Source organism: Trichechus manatus, unplaced genomic scaffold (assembly GCF_000243295.1).
Source record: "Trichechus manatus latirostris isolate Lorelei unplaced genomic scaffold, TriManLat1.0 scaffold00031, whole genome shotgun sequence".
Lineage (NCBI taxonomy): Eukaryota > Metazoa > Chordata > Mammalia > Sirenia > Trichechidae > Trichechus > Trichechus manatus.
In genome coordinates, this window is record NW_004443967.1 from 1,627,523 (window position 1) to 1,641,306 (window position 13,784).

Here is a 13,784-nt window from a genome sequence, read left to right on the forward strand (position 1 = left end):
ATTATTACTTTTTTATATTTTTATCCTAAAATGATGTGATCTATGGGTTACTTTCACTTTCTGATTGGGCTTGTATATAAGTACTGATTTAGTTATCCTTGACCAAAAAATTAGATGGAAAATTACACTTTTTTTCTGAATAATTAATTTTCTGAAAAAGCTATGAAGTTTGCCTGATTCTGTGGAAAGAAAGTTCAATGTTTTTATGTGTAATTTTATTTTATGTTTAATTTTATTTCAATTTAGTACTTACGGTATGTAATATTTAATTTAAAAGTTTGCAGTTTTTACTGAATGCATTGTCCTAAAATAGAAATTGAAATCTTTTAATTAATTACATATTTTATTTTCTAATGATTATATTTTTCAAAGTGTAGGAGAGGCTGCATGATATATGTGACACGGGGATATTGAATAAAGAATCAGAAGACTTGGCTACCTAGACCTATCTCTGCTGCTGCGTAGTCATGTGACAAGAAAATATTTATGTTGGCAATAAGATATTGTTGTGTTGGATGCTGTCAAGTTGATTCCGACTCCTAGCAACCCCATGTAAGAGAGTAAAACCGCCCCATAGGATTTTCTAGGCTGTGATCTTTACAGGAGCAGATCACCAGGTCTTTGGAGCTGCTGGGTGGGTTCGAACTGCAAACCTTTCGGTTAGCAGTATGATAAAATAGAAGATGGTAAATCAGCTTCTGTACAACAGATTCACTTATATGTTTGAAATTAAAGTTTAAATATCTGATTTTATTCTTTTAATATAGGTTTTTTAGTCTTAGTATGTAAGCTGTAATTAAATATTTAATTTATTCATACTACCAGAGATACCCTCTCTATTTGGTTTATTTTTTCATTTAACAAATATTTATGGAACACCTACTATATTCTAGACATTGATATAGATGCTAGCAATGTATCTGTAAACAAGAAAAGTCCCTTATGGAACTCTTACAGGACTTACATTCTTGCAGTGAGGTGGGACAGATCATAAACAAACAGAAAAGAATGAGGTAATTTCATATAGTATAAATACTATGAAGAAAATAAAACGGGAGATGGTTAAAGAAGGCCTTATTTACGAGGTGATGCTTGAGGTGAATCATAAATAAAACAAGGCACCAGCCATGTAAAGATTGGGAGAAGAACATTCTAGGCAGAGGGCAACCACAAGGGACAAGGGCTTGAAGTGAGAAAGTGATATCATAAGATAACCATTTTTTAAGTCTATTTTCTTATCTAATTTTGCCCTTAAAGTCAGCAACTATGTGGCACAAAAAGGCAGAGCTGTTTTTTTTTAAATAGCAAAAATTGAAATGTAACTGGAAAGAAAAATGTTTTCAAGGAACAGAAAGGCCAGCGTGACTGGAGAATGGTAAGCCAGCAAAAGATTGGCAAGATAGGAGGTTGGAGAAATAGGCAGGGTTCCTTTTCCTACAAGATATTCAAACTGACATTTAACAAATCAATTATACGACTTCTTTTCTTCTGCTTAGTGTTTGAAAAAATTTGCCATTTTTTATCCTATATAGGATTTTATCTACCTACAATGGAAAGCCAGTGGAGAACTTGAGCAGGAAAGTAACTGTAAAAAAAATTACTCTGTTCACTTTTTGGAGAATGAATTTTATGTGTACAGTAGTCATCAAGAGGATAAGATAAGAGACTGTTGCAGTAGTTCGAGAGAGAGTTGATGGGGGCTTGGAGTAGAGTGGAGGCAGTTAATGTGGAGAAACATAGACCATGTGGGATTCCTTTTGATACAGAGTCCACCAGGCTTCCTGAAGGTTTGGGTATGGTGAATGCAGGAAGGAGAGGAATCAAAGATAATGCTTAGGTTTTTGGCTTAACTGAATGTTGCCTTTCACTGAAATGGAACAGATTGAGAGAAAGATCTGGTTTGGGAAGGAAGTAAGGTAATGTCTGATAGAAATGAGGTAGGAGATTCTTAGAGTGGTTGGGAGAAAAATTCTGATTATTTCAAGGTAGTTCAATAGACATTTCTTGAAGTCCTCTATATATTAAGCTTTGTGTAGACCAGGGCTTCGAACCAGTTTGTTCAGGTTCGAACCCCTGCTGATAATTTGCCTGTCTAACAAGCTATTCACTGAGTCTTTGCTCTAAGGAGCATGAGTGGATATTGCTCATCTGTGATTTGTTGATCTTTGTATTTAAGTTTGGAAGTAGCCAGATTCATAAATGAATGTTGATGGTTGTACTACTATTCTGTGCTTTCATGATGTATAAATCATCTGTCAAGATAAAAGAGTAAATTATTTCAGTCAATAAGGTTGACGATTAGACTATTTCCTTGAATATCAGCAGGTTTGGATTTTAGTCTCAACAAACCAAAAAAATAAACAAAAAAACCAGTTGCCATGGAGTCAGTTCTGACTTAATGGGAAAATCAGCTAACTTCTTTAGTTTTCACATTCTTAGGACTGTTGTGATTTTGAAAACTTATTACTTTGCTTTATTCTTTTATAACACTTTACTATCCTTTTAGCTTTTATATGCCTGTCCATTATACCTACTTTTTAACCTGGTGGGTGTAATACTGTGTGTACATATCTGTGAGTAAATATGTGTCCTTACTCTCCCAGGGAGAACATTAGAGTTCTAAACAACCAGTAAAATCCACACATAATTTCCAAGCTGCCACTGTAGTTCCTTGATCTCCCCTTTCTCTTCCAATCATCTAAGAAACTAATAAGTTATTAGTTTCTTCCTAGGTTCACTTTTCTTTCCCTGCCAGCGCAGACTGTACTGTCCAGTCCCTTATTTTCCTGCTACACTTGATGTCTGAATCCTTTCAACTTTAGATTAATTTGGAAGTACATTTTTCTCCATTTCTATATTTAAATTGCTGAATACTGTTGGGAAAAAAAAATCTACAGTTTTGGAGATTGGTGCTGCTACAGATTAATAATATCTGAACTTAGCAGACTATGTGCTCAGCAATTTTATTATTTGTCATTGGTCTATTTCCTTAAACATTTCTCTTCACTCTGTCCTCAACTCCTAAATGAACCTTACCTCTCTTGCACTCAGCAAGATTTTACTTCTGCTTCACAGAACAAATATGATTCTATATGTAGTTGGAGATGATAACCCCCCTTAACTTTGTCCTGCAACACCTCCCCCAACCAAACCTGTCTATAGTTGAATCCATTCTCATTTCTTGTTTGAAAGGAAAAGAAATCCTTCTGCCCTCAAACTAACTTTTCTGCCAGTATTTTGGTTTCTTTTGACCATTTCTTTCTTCTTAAATTCAAATTGCTGAATTGACTGCTTCTTTTACACTCTTTCCTAATTTGTGTAAATCTCTCTTTATTTTGAGCCCCTCTTCATCTATGCGTTTATCCAGCACTAAAATGTTTATCTTCCCAAAGTACCAGTGTTTTCTCATTCTGCATGCTTTCTGTGGATTTTCTCATCCCAAACCTTGAGGAACCAATATTGTGTTGACATGAAATCTGTATACTTATTTCTAGCTCAGACCTCCCTCCTTTATTCCAAACCCATATTTTCAGATGTAGACTAGATACCTAGATGGTTCCAGTGAAACCTCAATTTTATCAACTTGTCCAAAATTTTACTACTATTCTTCTTTCTGTGTTCTCTAGCTTGAATAATCATGCTGTATGCACCCAGTTGTTTAAGTCAGCAGCTTGGACTTTCCTCTCGAGCTCTTCCTTCCCTTGAATTATTCTTCCTCTTGAATTACTCTCATCCTATCACCTCTGTTTATAGTTTAAACCCAGCGATTCTTAAGTACATCATACCTAATATTTCGTTTATGTTACAAGTTTATATTAAATTTTTTTTATCATGGTAAGAATATACATAACAAAAATTTGCCAATTCAACATTTTTTACGTGTATAATTTAGCGATGTTGATTACAACCTTCATGTTGTGCAACCGTTGTCACTATATGTACCAAATATTTTTTAACACCCACTTTACTGTTCTGAAATGATGGTAACCTACATAATCCCATTGCCAAATCAATATAATGCCCAAATTAATAAAAAGGAGAGATAAAAGGAAAACATAGTAAATTTTGTATATCAATATGTAAATGCTTAGGCATAACAATACTTACAAAACAATGAAGAATTTATTACACATTTTCTATGTCATCTGAAGATATTCAGGCACAATAAAACCAAAAACCAAAGCAAACCATTGCCATCCAGTTGATTCCAACTCATAGTGACCCTATAGGACAGAGTAGAACTGCTCCATGGGGTTTCTAAGGCTGTAAGTCTTTATGAAAGCAGACTGCCACATCTTTGTCCTGCAGACCAGTTGGTGGATTCGAACTGCCGACCTTTCGGTTAGCAGCCAGACACTTAGACACTACACCACCAGGGCTCCTCTTCAAGCACAATACTAGAAAATAACGAAGAACAAACCTTGTACATATCATCATGTAAGTGTAACAGCTACAAATGCAAACTGATACAGGTGTGTTGTATCGGTAACTCAGATACCAAGAACAGTATGGGTGTCAAAAGACCAAAATTGATGTCAGAAGAGACTCTGAAACTTGCTCTTGAACATAGAGTGGCTAAGACAAATGGAAGAAATGCTGAAGTGAAAGAGCTGAACAGAAGATTTCAAAGGGTAGCTCGAAGACAAAGTAAAGTATTATAATAATGAAATGTAGAAAGACTTGGAGTTAGAAAACCAAAAGGGAAGAACACACTCAGCATTTCTCAAACTGAAAGCACTGAAGAAAAAATTCAAGCCTCACATTGCAAGATTAAAGGATTCTATGGGCAAAAAATTGAACAACACAGGAAGCATCAGAAAAAGGTGGAAGGAATACAGAGTCGCTGTACTAAAAAGAATTGGTTGACGTTCAGCCATTTCAGGAGGTAGCATATGATCAAGAACTGATGGTATTGAAGGAAGAAGTCCAAGCTGCACTGAAGGCATTGGTGAAAAATGAGGGTCCAGAAATTGACGAAATACCAATTCAGATGCTTCAACAAATGGATGCAATGCTGGAAGTGCTCACTCATCTATGCCAAGAAATTTGGAAGACAGCTACTTGGCCAGCCACTGGAAGAGATCCGTATTTGTGCCCATTTCAAAGAAAGGTGATCCAACAGAATGCAGAAATTATCAAATAATATCATTAATATCACATGCAAGCAAAATTTTTCTGAAGATAGTTCAAAAACGGCTGCAACTGTATATCGATGGGTAGAAATTCAGAAATTCAGACTGGATCCAGAAGAGGACGTGGAATGAGGGATATCATTACTGATGGCAGATGGATCTTGGCTGAAAGCAGAGAATACCAGAGAGATGTTTACTTGTGTTTTATTGACTACACAAAGGCATTCTTCTCTGTGGATCAGAACAAATTATAGGCAACACTGTGAAGAATGGGAATTCCAGAACTCTTAATTGTGCTCATGAGGAACCTGTACATAGACCAAGAGGCATTTGTTTGAACAGAACAAGGGCAAACTGCATGGTTCAAAATCAGAAAAGATGTGTGCTAGGGTTGTATCCTTTCACCATCCTTATTCAGCCTGTATGCTGAGATGATAACTCTGAGAAGCTTGACCATATGAAGAACATGGTATCAGCATCGGAGGAAGATTCATTATCAGCTTGCAATATGCGGATGAAACAACCTTACTTGCTGAAAGTGAAGAGGACTTGAAACACTTACTGATGAAGATCAAAGACTGCAGCCTTCAGTATGGATTACACCTCAACATAAAACAGAAATTCTCAGAACTGGATCAACAAGCAGCATCATGATAAATGGAGAAAATGTTGAAGTTTTCAAAGATTTCATTTTACTTGGATCCACAGTCAACACCCATGGAAGCAGCAGTCAAGAAATCAAGTGACATATTGCATTGGTCAAATCTGCTGCAAAAGACCTCTTTAAAATCTTAAATAGCGAAGATATCACTTTGATGACTAAGGTGCACCTGACCCAAGCCATGGTATTTTCAGTCACCTTATATGCATGCAAAAGCTGGACAATGAAAAAGGAAGACTAAAGAGTTGAGGCGTTTGAGTTCTGGTGTTGGTAGAGAATACTGAATATACCATGGACTGCCAGAAGAACAAATAAATCTGTCTTGAAGAAGTACAGCCAGAATGCACCTTAGAAGTGAGGATGGTGAGACTTTGTCTCACATACTTTGGACATGTTATCAGGGAGGACCAGTCCCTGGAGAATGACATCATGATTGGTAAAGTAGAAGAGTTAGCGAAAAAGAGGAAGACCCTTAACGAGATGGATTGACACAGTGGCTGCAACAGTGGGCTCAAACATACTTACTAATATGAGGATGGCATAGGACGAAGAGCAACATTTTGTTCTGTTATACTTAGGGTCACTATAAGTTGGGACCAACTCGATGGCACCTAACAACAACATGGGTGTCGGTGATTGTTAGAAATAATGAATGACTTTAAAATTGTAAGTTGAAGTAGCCTTGCCTCTAGAATGTCAACATTGCCTTTTACTTCCTGAAGAGTATAAGATTGGAATTTATATGTAAAATGGAATTAGGTTCTAGGAGCTGAAAATTATAAACAAGTATTTCACCTGGATATATTTCTGGTGAGCATTTGAAGATTGTATAGTATGTAAGGATAGTTCTTCGCATCTTCGCACCCTGCCCATTAAATACCAGTAGCACCTCCCTAAACAATGAGATAACCTAAAGTGACCCTACAGATTTCTAAAATACTCTTATTAAAAATAGTTGGATTATACCCTTATCATTTTTGGTATGGACTGTTGCAGTGGTTTCCAGACTTGGCTCTGCATCAGAATCACCTGGAAAACTATTTCAACATACAGATTACTGGTCCCTATGACAGATATTTATTTTGTTAGCATTCTTGGTTCAGGGCCCAGGATTTCTAAGCTCCGTAAATCATTCTTACAGAACATTCCTAGCACTTATCTAGCATTTGAGAATCAATCATTGGATTATTGTAATAGCCTTCTAACTTGTTTTCCTGCCTCCCTTCTGACCTTTTAAAATCATTCTAAACAGTATCAGATAAATACATGTAAAATATACTTTTAATCATGTCCTCTTCTCCTTCAGGAATCCTTTCGTAGCTCTTTATATTTACTCTTGGCAGCCCCGGAAGAGTACCTTTCTAGAATACTAGGGTTTAGAGAGTAGTGTTTGCAAACCACAGTTTCTGCAGGATAAAGTCCAAAATCACTAAATTTGAATACTCAGCCTTTCAAGATTTGACAACCTTCCTTTCCAGCCTTATCTAGGCCCCTGAGCCTCAGCCATAGAAAACTGTTTATGGTTCCTGGTATGCACAACTTTCTTATGCTGTTTCCTGTGCTCAGAATATCTGCCCACCTCCACTGCGTGAACTTGTGAGCCCCTATTCAACTTTCGGAATTCAGTTCCAGCATCATCACAGTCTGTCTTAGTTATCTAGTGCTGCTTAACAGAAATACCACAAGTGGATAGCTTTAACAAAGAGAAATTTATTCTCTGACAGCCTAGGAGGCTAGAAGTCCAAATTCAGGGTGCCAGCTCCAGGGGAAGGCTTTTTCTCTCTGTCAGCTCTGGGAGAAGGTGCTTGTCATCAATCGTCCCCTGGTCTATGAGCTTTTCAGTGCAGGGACCCTGGGTCTAAAGGACGCACTCCCCTCCTGGTTCTTCATTCTTGGTGGCATGAGATCCCCTTCCTCTCTGCTCACTTCTGTCTCAACTATCTTAAAACAGATTGACTCAAGATACAACCTAATCCTGTAGATTGAGTCCTGCCTTATTAACATAACTGCGTCTACTTCTGCCTCATTAACATCATAGAGGTTAGGATTTACAACGCATAGAATAATCACATCAGATCACAAAATGGTGGACAACCACACAATACAGGGAATTGTGGCCTAGCCAAGTTGACATATATTTTGAGGGGACACAATTCAATCCATTACACAGTCCTTTCCCCTAAACCTCCCCAATCCCTGTGCTCTCATATTGTTCCCATAGTTTTGAAACTTGTCTATTTCCTTCCCTTTGTAAGGTCACTGAAGGCAGAGCTTTTGTCTTATATTCTTTTTTTTTTTGTAGCCCCAGATAATAATATAGTACCTGACTCATAGGTGCTTGGTAAGCATTTGATGAATGGAGTGGTTTGTTAGAAGGATGATGGGTTTATACTAGATAATCTCACAGTTTTTTTCTAGCTCTGATGTTGATAATCACAATTTCTTCTGTTACCAAAAGAAAGTATATATAATATCTATGTTTTAATTTTTTTAATACACTATATATGATTTAATCTAAAACAAGACTTGAATGTTTTTCATCTTGATGGCTCTGCAGATAAATTATATTGACAGAACATTAAGTATTATATTCATGTGATACTATTTCTCATTAATCTTTCAATTTGTGAGGAAAAGCAGGAGAAAGCCAGAATTTCCCCAAGTCTCCTTTATTGGTGATGGAGGATAATTTCTTTATAGGTTTTATTATACTGTTAACTAATGTTTTAGTAAAATTTTGTAACTTGTCAGAATAATTGGCTCCTTTTTTCTCCTGGTTTCTGTATACAGTGTACTTATGGTTATTCATTTAAGAAAGTATCAGTTGAATATTGATTATCCACAAAAAAAAGAGAAAACAAAAAATAAATCTTTAGCATAAAAATTAAATATTGAGAGAGGTGTTGGATGGGGGGATGGGAAGATATTTTAAGCAGGTGATGCTAGTATGGGGAAAGAATGAGCCAAAAATGGAAGGAGTAAAGTTGAGGGTACTTGTAATATACCAGAAAAAAGAAAACCAAACCAGTTGCTGTTGAGTCGATTCCAACTCGTAGTGACCCTATAGGACAGAGTAGAACTGCCCCATAGGGTTTCCAAGGAGCGGCTGGCTAGTGGATTCAAACTGCCGACATTTTGCTTAGCAGCTGAACGCTTAACCATTGTGCCACCAGGGCTCTGTGCCTAAGGACACAGAGCTGGTAAATAGAGCCATTGGGATTTGAACTCAGATGGCCTGGCTCTAAGGAGAGCTGTAATCTTTACAGGGACAGACTGCCACATCTTTTCCTGTGGAGTGGGCTGGTAGGTTCGAATCGCTGACCTTTTGGTTAGCAGCTGAGCTCTTAACTGCTGTACCACCAGGGCTCCTTTTTTAAGAACAAGCACTCCCAAAAGTGAAGGTAATATTCCATATTTAATGTTTCTATTTGCTTTAAAATATAGGCTTACTTTTTGTCATTTTTGATTTGAAGACAACTAACAACAACATGTTTCAAAGATGGTAATAGCCTTTAACCATAGCGTGACTGTATAGTTCAGTGGATAACGTGCAATCCGTTCTTCACTGGGTTACAAGTTGAATTTGTCCAGTGGTTAACCACAATTTCTGGGACATGGCACCATTGAGTTTTGCCTGTGAGTTGCAGCAGCTCTGCTTGAAACAAGCAGTTCTTTGGGGGTGTACCATGCTTTCTTCCTGGCTGGTGCAAATGGTTAACTGGTCTGGCTACTAATCTGAAAGTTGGTGGTTCAAACCTACCCAGCAGCACCACAGAAGAAAGTCCTAGTGATCTGCTTCCATAAAGATTACAGCCAGGAAAACCTTATAGAGCCCAGTTCTACTCTGTAACACATGGGAGTCACCATGAGTCAGAATCGACTCGATGCCATGTGTTTTGTTTTTGTATCCCTTTGGCTGTGTGTGTCTCCCATTATTCACTGTTGTATGATTTTAGTAAGTGTGATTTCATATTGGCTCACCAGCATTACTTTCTGAATCTGAATCTGAATCTGAAGTTTTTCTTAGTCTCTTTCCATTGTAGTCCCCACCCCCAAATTCTTTTCTTTTCGTGGAGACGTGGTAAGTAGAGGGGAGATGCAGCTTTCCTGAAGTGCTAGCAAATAATAGCATGTTATTTCTGATGTAGAATCTTTATACTATATATAATCTTTAAACTCTGCAGTCTAGAATTTACAGATCATCCATTCTCTACCAGCTCCTATTACTCCTCCACCTTTAGCCCTTTGTTTCAGCGAAGACCCAACTTTTCACTGTCTTGTGGCAAACCAAGCTCATTCACAATTCCAGGCCAAACTTTCCCTTTCATTACGCCCGCCTGGAAAGCTTTGCCATTTCTCTACTTGTTTGAACTCTTCCCATTAATCAAGGGCTAGTTAGCTTGTCTTTCCTCTACTCAACCTTTCTCAACCACTCTCATGGATGTCGATTTTCTCAGAAATGCTATAGCATCTGCCTCTTACCTGAGGATTTGGTAATACACTATCTTACCAGTTGCCATATGTGAGTGTTTTGGCTGTTTAATTAAACTGGAAACTTGTATAGGGTGAGGATCACATCCTATAAAAAATTCTTAGCACCGTCCTCTGCACTTAGACTATCACATCCTTTCGGTCATTTGATAAAATTTTAATAGCTTTCTTCTTAAGCTAACCAGGTAAGAAATTATCATTTTTTCTTTAATGTTTAAGCCCTTATACCAGCAATTGTGAGGATGGCACAGGACCGAACAGTGGCTCATTCTGTTGTTTGTAGGGTCGCTATGAGTTGGAACTTACTCGATGGCACCTAACAACAACAGCAGCGTGTAGAATTAATAATAGAATCACAAAAGAAAATTATATTCTAAATTTCAAAATGCTTAGGGAAAATTGACTCCTCCACAAAGAAGTTTACTCATCCTTTCAGTCTTTGTGGATCCTCTTGGTCAGTCATTTTAACAGTGAACTTTTTATGCTATGTACTATGAACTTTTCTACCTATTTATCATTGATATTTCTCACCTTTTCAGTCCTTAGGATATAGACATAATTGGAGACTGTTCTTTGTCACTGGTTCTCAGGGTAGTCTCTGGATATAACTGCATCATAATTACCTAGAGTGTGTATTAAAGTGCAGAATCTCAACGTGCTTTTCGCTGAACTGTTTACTATTCTCCATACATATTTCACTTTACTCATTTTGTTCTTTTGCCATACTGCTCTCCATTCTGTCATCACCTTTGAAATCCTTCCTTTTATTTCAAGCTGTCTGATAATTAGTTACAGAGAGAGGAGTTTAGTGTGGTGGTTAGGAATATATTCTCTGGGTACACATACTGCCTAAACTGGAATCTTGGCTCTGTCACTTTTCTGAGATTACAGAGCTAGTTGCTTAAAAATATTGCTGTGTCTCAGTGTCCCTGTATAAAAAGTGGGGATGATAATTTGTCTCATAGGACTATTATGTGTATTAAATGAGTTAATACTAGTAAATGCCTTAGGTAGTGCTTGTACAAAGAAAACACATAATAATCATTAGCTGCCGCTGTGATTTCTTCCACTTTTCAGTTCTTACAAATAAAACTTTTGTACTATAGTAACTTGTAGTATTTTGTTAACTCTTCCTATTAGATTGTAAGTTCCTTGAAGGTAGGGCCTGCCTTATTAATTTTTATAGTTTTCAGTGGATTTTCGCATAATATAATGTATTTACTATATTAAATTATAATAAAATGGCAAAATTGCCAGTAATATTTTTTCCAGAGCCCATGTACTGAATTTAAATTATCAAGTAGTTTAATACTCTCTCTCTGTTGTATTTCAGGAATTCTAGTGATTGACCAGCACCATTTTACCAGTGGAATGAGTTCTCAGAAATGGGCATAGTGCCTTTAGAGCCAACATGTAACAGGTGGATGCTACTCCATGCTGATTACTTCTTGAAGCCAACACCTTTTTGATTGTGTAGGTCTTTGTCTCTTCGTCTTTGAATGTCAGTTACTATTGTTGGCACATAAAATAAAAGGAGTTCATGTAGTTCTTGCCCAAGCTTGAGTCACCATGAGTAGTTTAGGAAAAGAAAAGGACTGTAAAGAGAAAGATCCCAAAGTACCATCAGCTAAAGAAAGAGAAAAGGAGGCAAAAGCCTCTGGAGGTTTTGGGAAAGAGAGCAAAGAAAAAGAACCTAAGACCAAAGGGAAAGATGCCAAAGATGGAAAGAAGGACTCCAGTGCTGCCCAACCAGGGGTGGCTTTTTCAGTTGACAATACGATCAAACGGCCAAATCCAGCACCTGGGACTCGAAAAAAATCCAGCAATGCAGAGGTGATAAAAGAGCTCAACAAATGCCGGGAAGAGAATTCAACACGTTTGGACTTATCCAAGAGGTCTATACATATATTACCATCATCAATCAAAGAGTTGACTCAATTAACAGAACTTTATTTATACAGTAACAAATTGCAGTCTCTCCCAGCAGAGGTGGGCTGTCTAGTAAATCTCATGACACTGGCTCTAAGTGAAAATTCACTAACCAGTTTGCCTGACTCTCTTGATAACTTGAAGAAGCTGCGGATGCTTGATTTACGGCATAACAAACTGAGAGAGATTCCTTCAGTGGTGTACAGATTAGATTCTCTCACCACTCTTTACCTTCGTTTTAATCGTATAACTACTGTGGAAAAGGACATCAAAAACCTGTCAAAACTCATTATGCTTAGCATTCGAGAGAACAAAATCAAACAACTACCTGCTGAAATTGGTAAGAGGCCTTGGATTACTATTATTATTTGTAATATTTGTTATGGGAAACAATTTTGTTGAGTGCTTTTCCAGTATCAGAAAATATCTGACGTTTACCTATAAACAGCTTGTTGCTAAATTTCATCTTCTTTATGGCTTACTTTAATTATTCAGTTTTTAGCAATATTAATAATATCTGGCTTGAAATTATTTTATAGACTTAAGAAAGTGAGTTAGAAAATAGACATAATTAGACTTTTTCCACACAAACCTAGTCTGCCTTAATTTTTATTGTTGAAAAAGTGAATTTGAAGAAGAAAAATTATTTGCATAATTTTTAAGTTAGCTATTTTTAAAGTGTTTACATATATAATTATACTAGATGCATTAAGGTTACATGTTCCCGTTTTCTGACTTAACCTCACCTGAAAAATAATTCTTTTAATTTCAAATCACTTTCTACCTAATTTCAGCATGAAGGGTTGGCATATCAGAGCCATATGAAAAAGCAACGTCATAAGAAAAGAGAAATTATTTATTTCATTTTGAAAGTAGTTACATGTTCATCAAAAACAATCCAAGAATACAGAAAGGTAGAAGAAAAGTCATCTGTAGTAAATGCAACACTGTTGACATTTTTTAATCCAGTATTGTATAAGCTAACTGTACGGAAACAAAGGAAATGTTTTTAAAAGGATAGTAGTAGGAGAAAAAAATAGGGGAATATGTATGCGTAAACAAGTCAGTAAAAAGAAATAGTTGTCCTGATATTTTTAATTAATGGGAAAAAAATCAGAAACATTTGAAATATGGTAAATAAATCATTGGCCTATCAGTTTTGAGAAAGTGATAAAGTTTTATGTGTATCCTTCTAATAATTTTTTTTTAAATTGACAAAAGTCGATTATGAAACTTGTAAGTTTTCTTCTTGTATGAAAGACAATTTTATTTTATTCTGAATAAAACAAAGACGAATTAAATGTATTGTTGCTTTCAGCACTGGTCTTACACTGGATAGCAAAGGAAACTTGGTGTTTTTAGGCTCTGCAGCTTTGCAGGGTTATAATATCTGTGGGTTTTTTTTTTTTTTTAAGCATTGGAAAAGATGCAATTTAAATAAATTTTTTAAGTGTGGTGTTCTACTACATTTAATCCTGACAAGACACTTAAAATCTTAATTTAATTCAATGTGTTTAAAAAATATATGCTAGATTTTGTTAAGTAATGTATTGTGTATACGAAATATGACT

General features: G+C 36.4%; 1 protein-coding gene across 2 annotated transcripts in view; it reads left to right on the top strand.

Annotated features, from left to right (window-relative positions):
• Positions 1-13,784, top strand: part of SHOC2 (SHOC2 leucine rich repeat scaffold protein) — a 98,729-nt gene that overhangs the window by 28,496 nt on the left and 56,449 nt on the right. The window contains exons 1-2 of one of the 2 annotated variants that reach the window (XM_004374846.2): positions 35-552; positions 11,618-12,553. In XM_004374846.2, the coding sequence (XP_004374903.1) occupies positions 11,854-12,553 (700 nt within the window). In that variant the 5' untranslated portion in view covers positions 35-552; positions 11,618-11,853. Of the gene's footprint in view, positions 1-34; positions 553-11,617; positions 12,554-13,784 lie in introns of those variants that run through there. The other variant, XM_023729938.1, reaches the window with a different exon arrangement.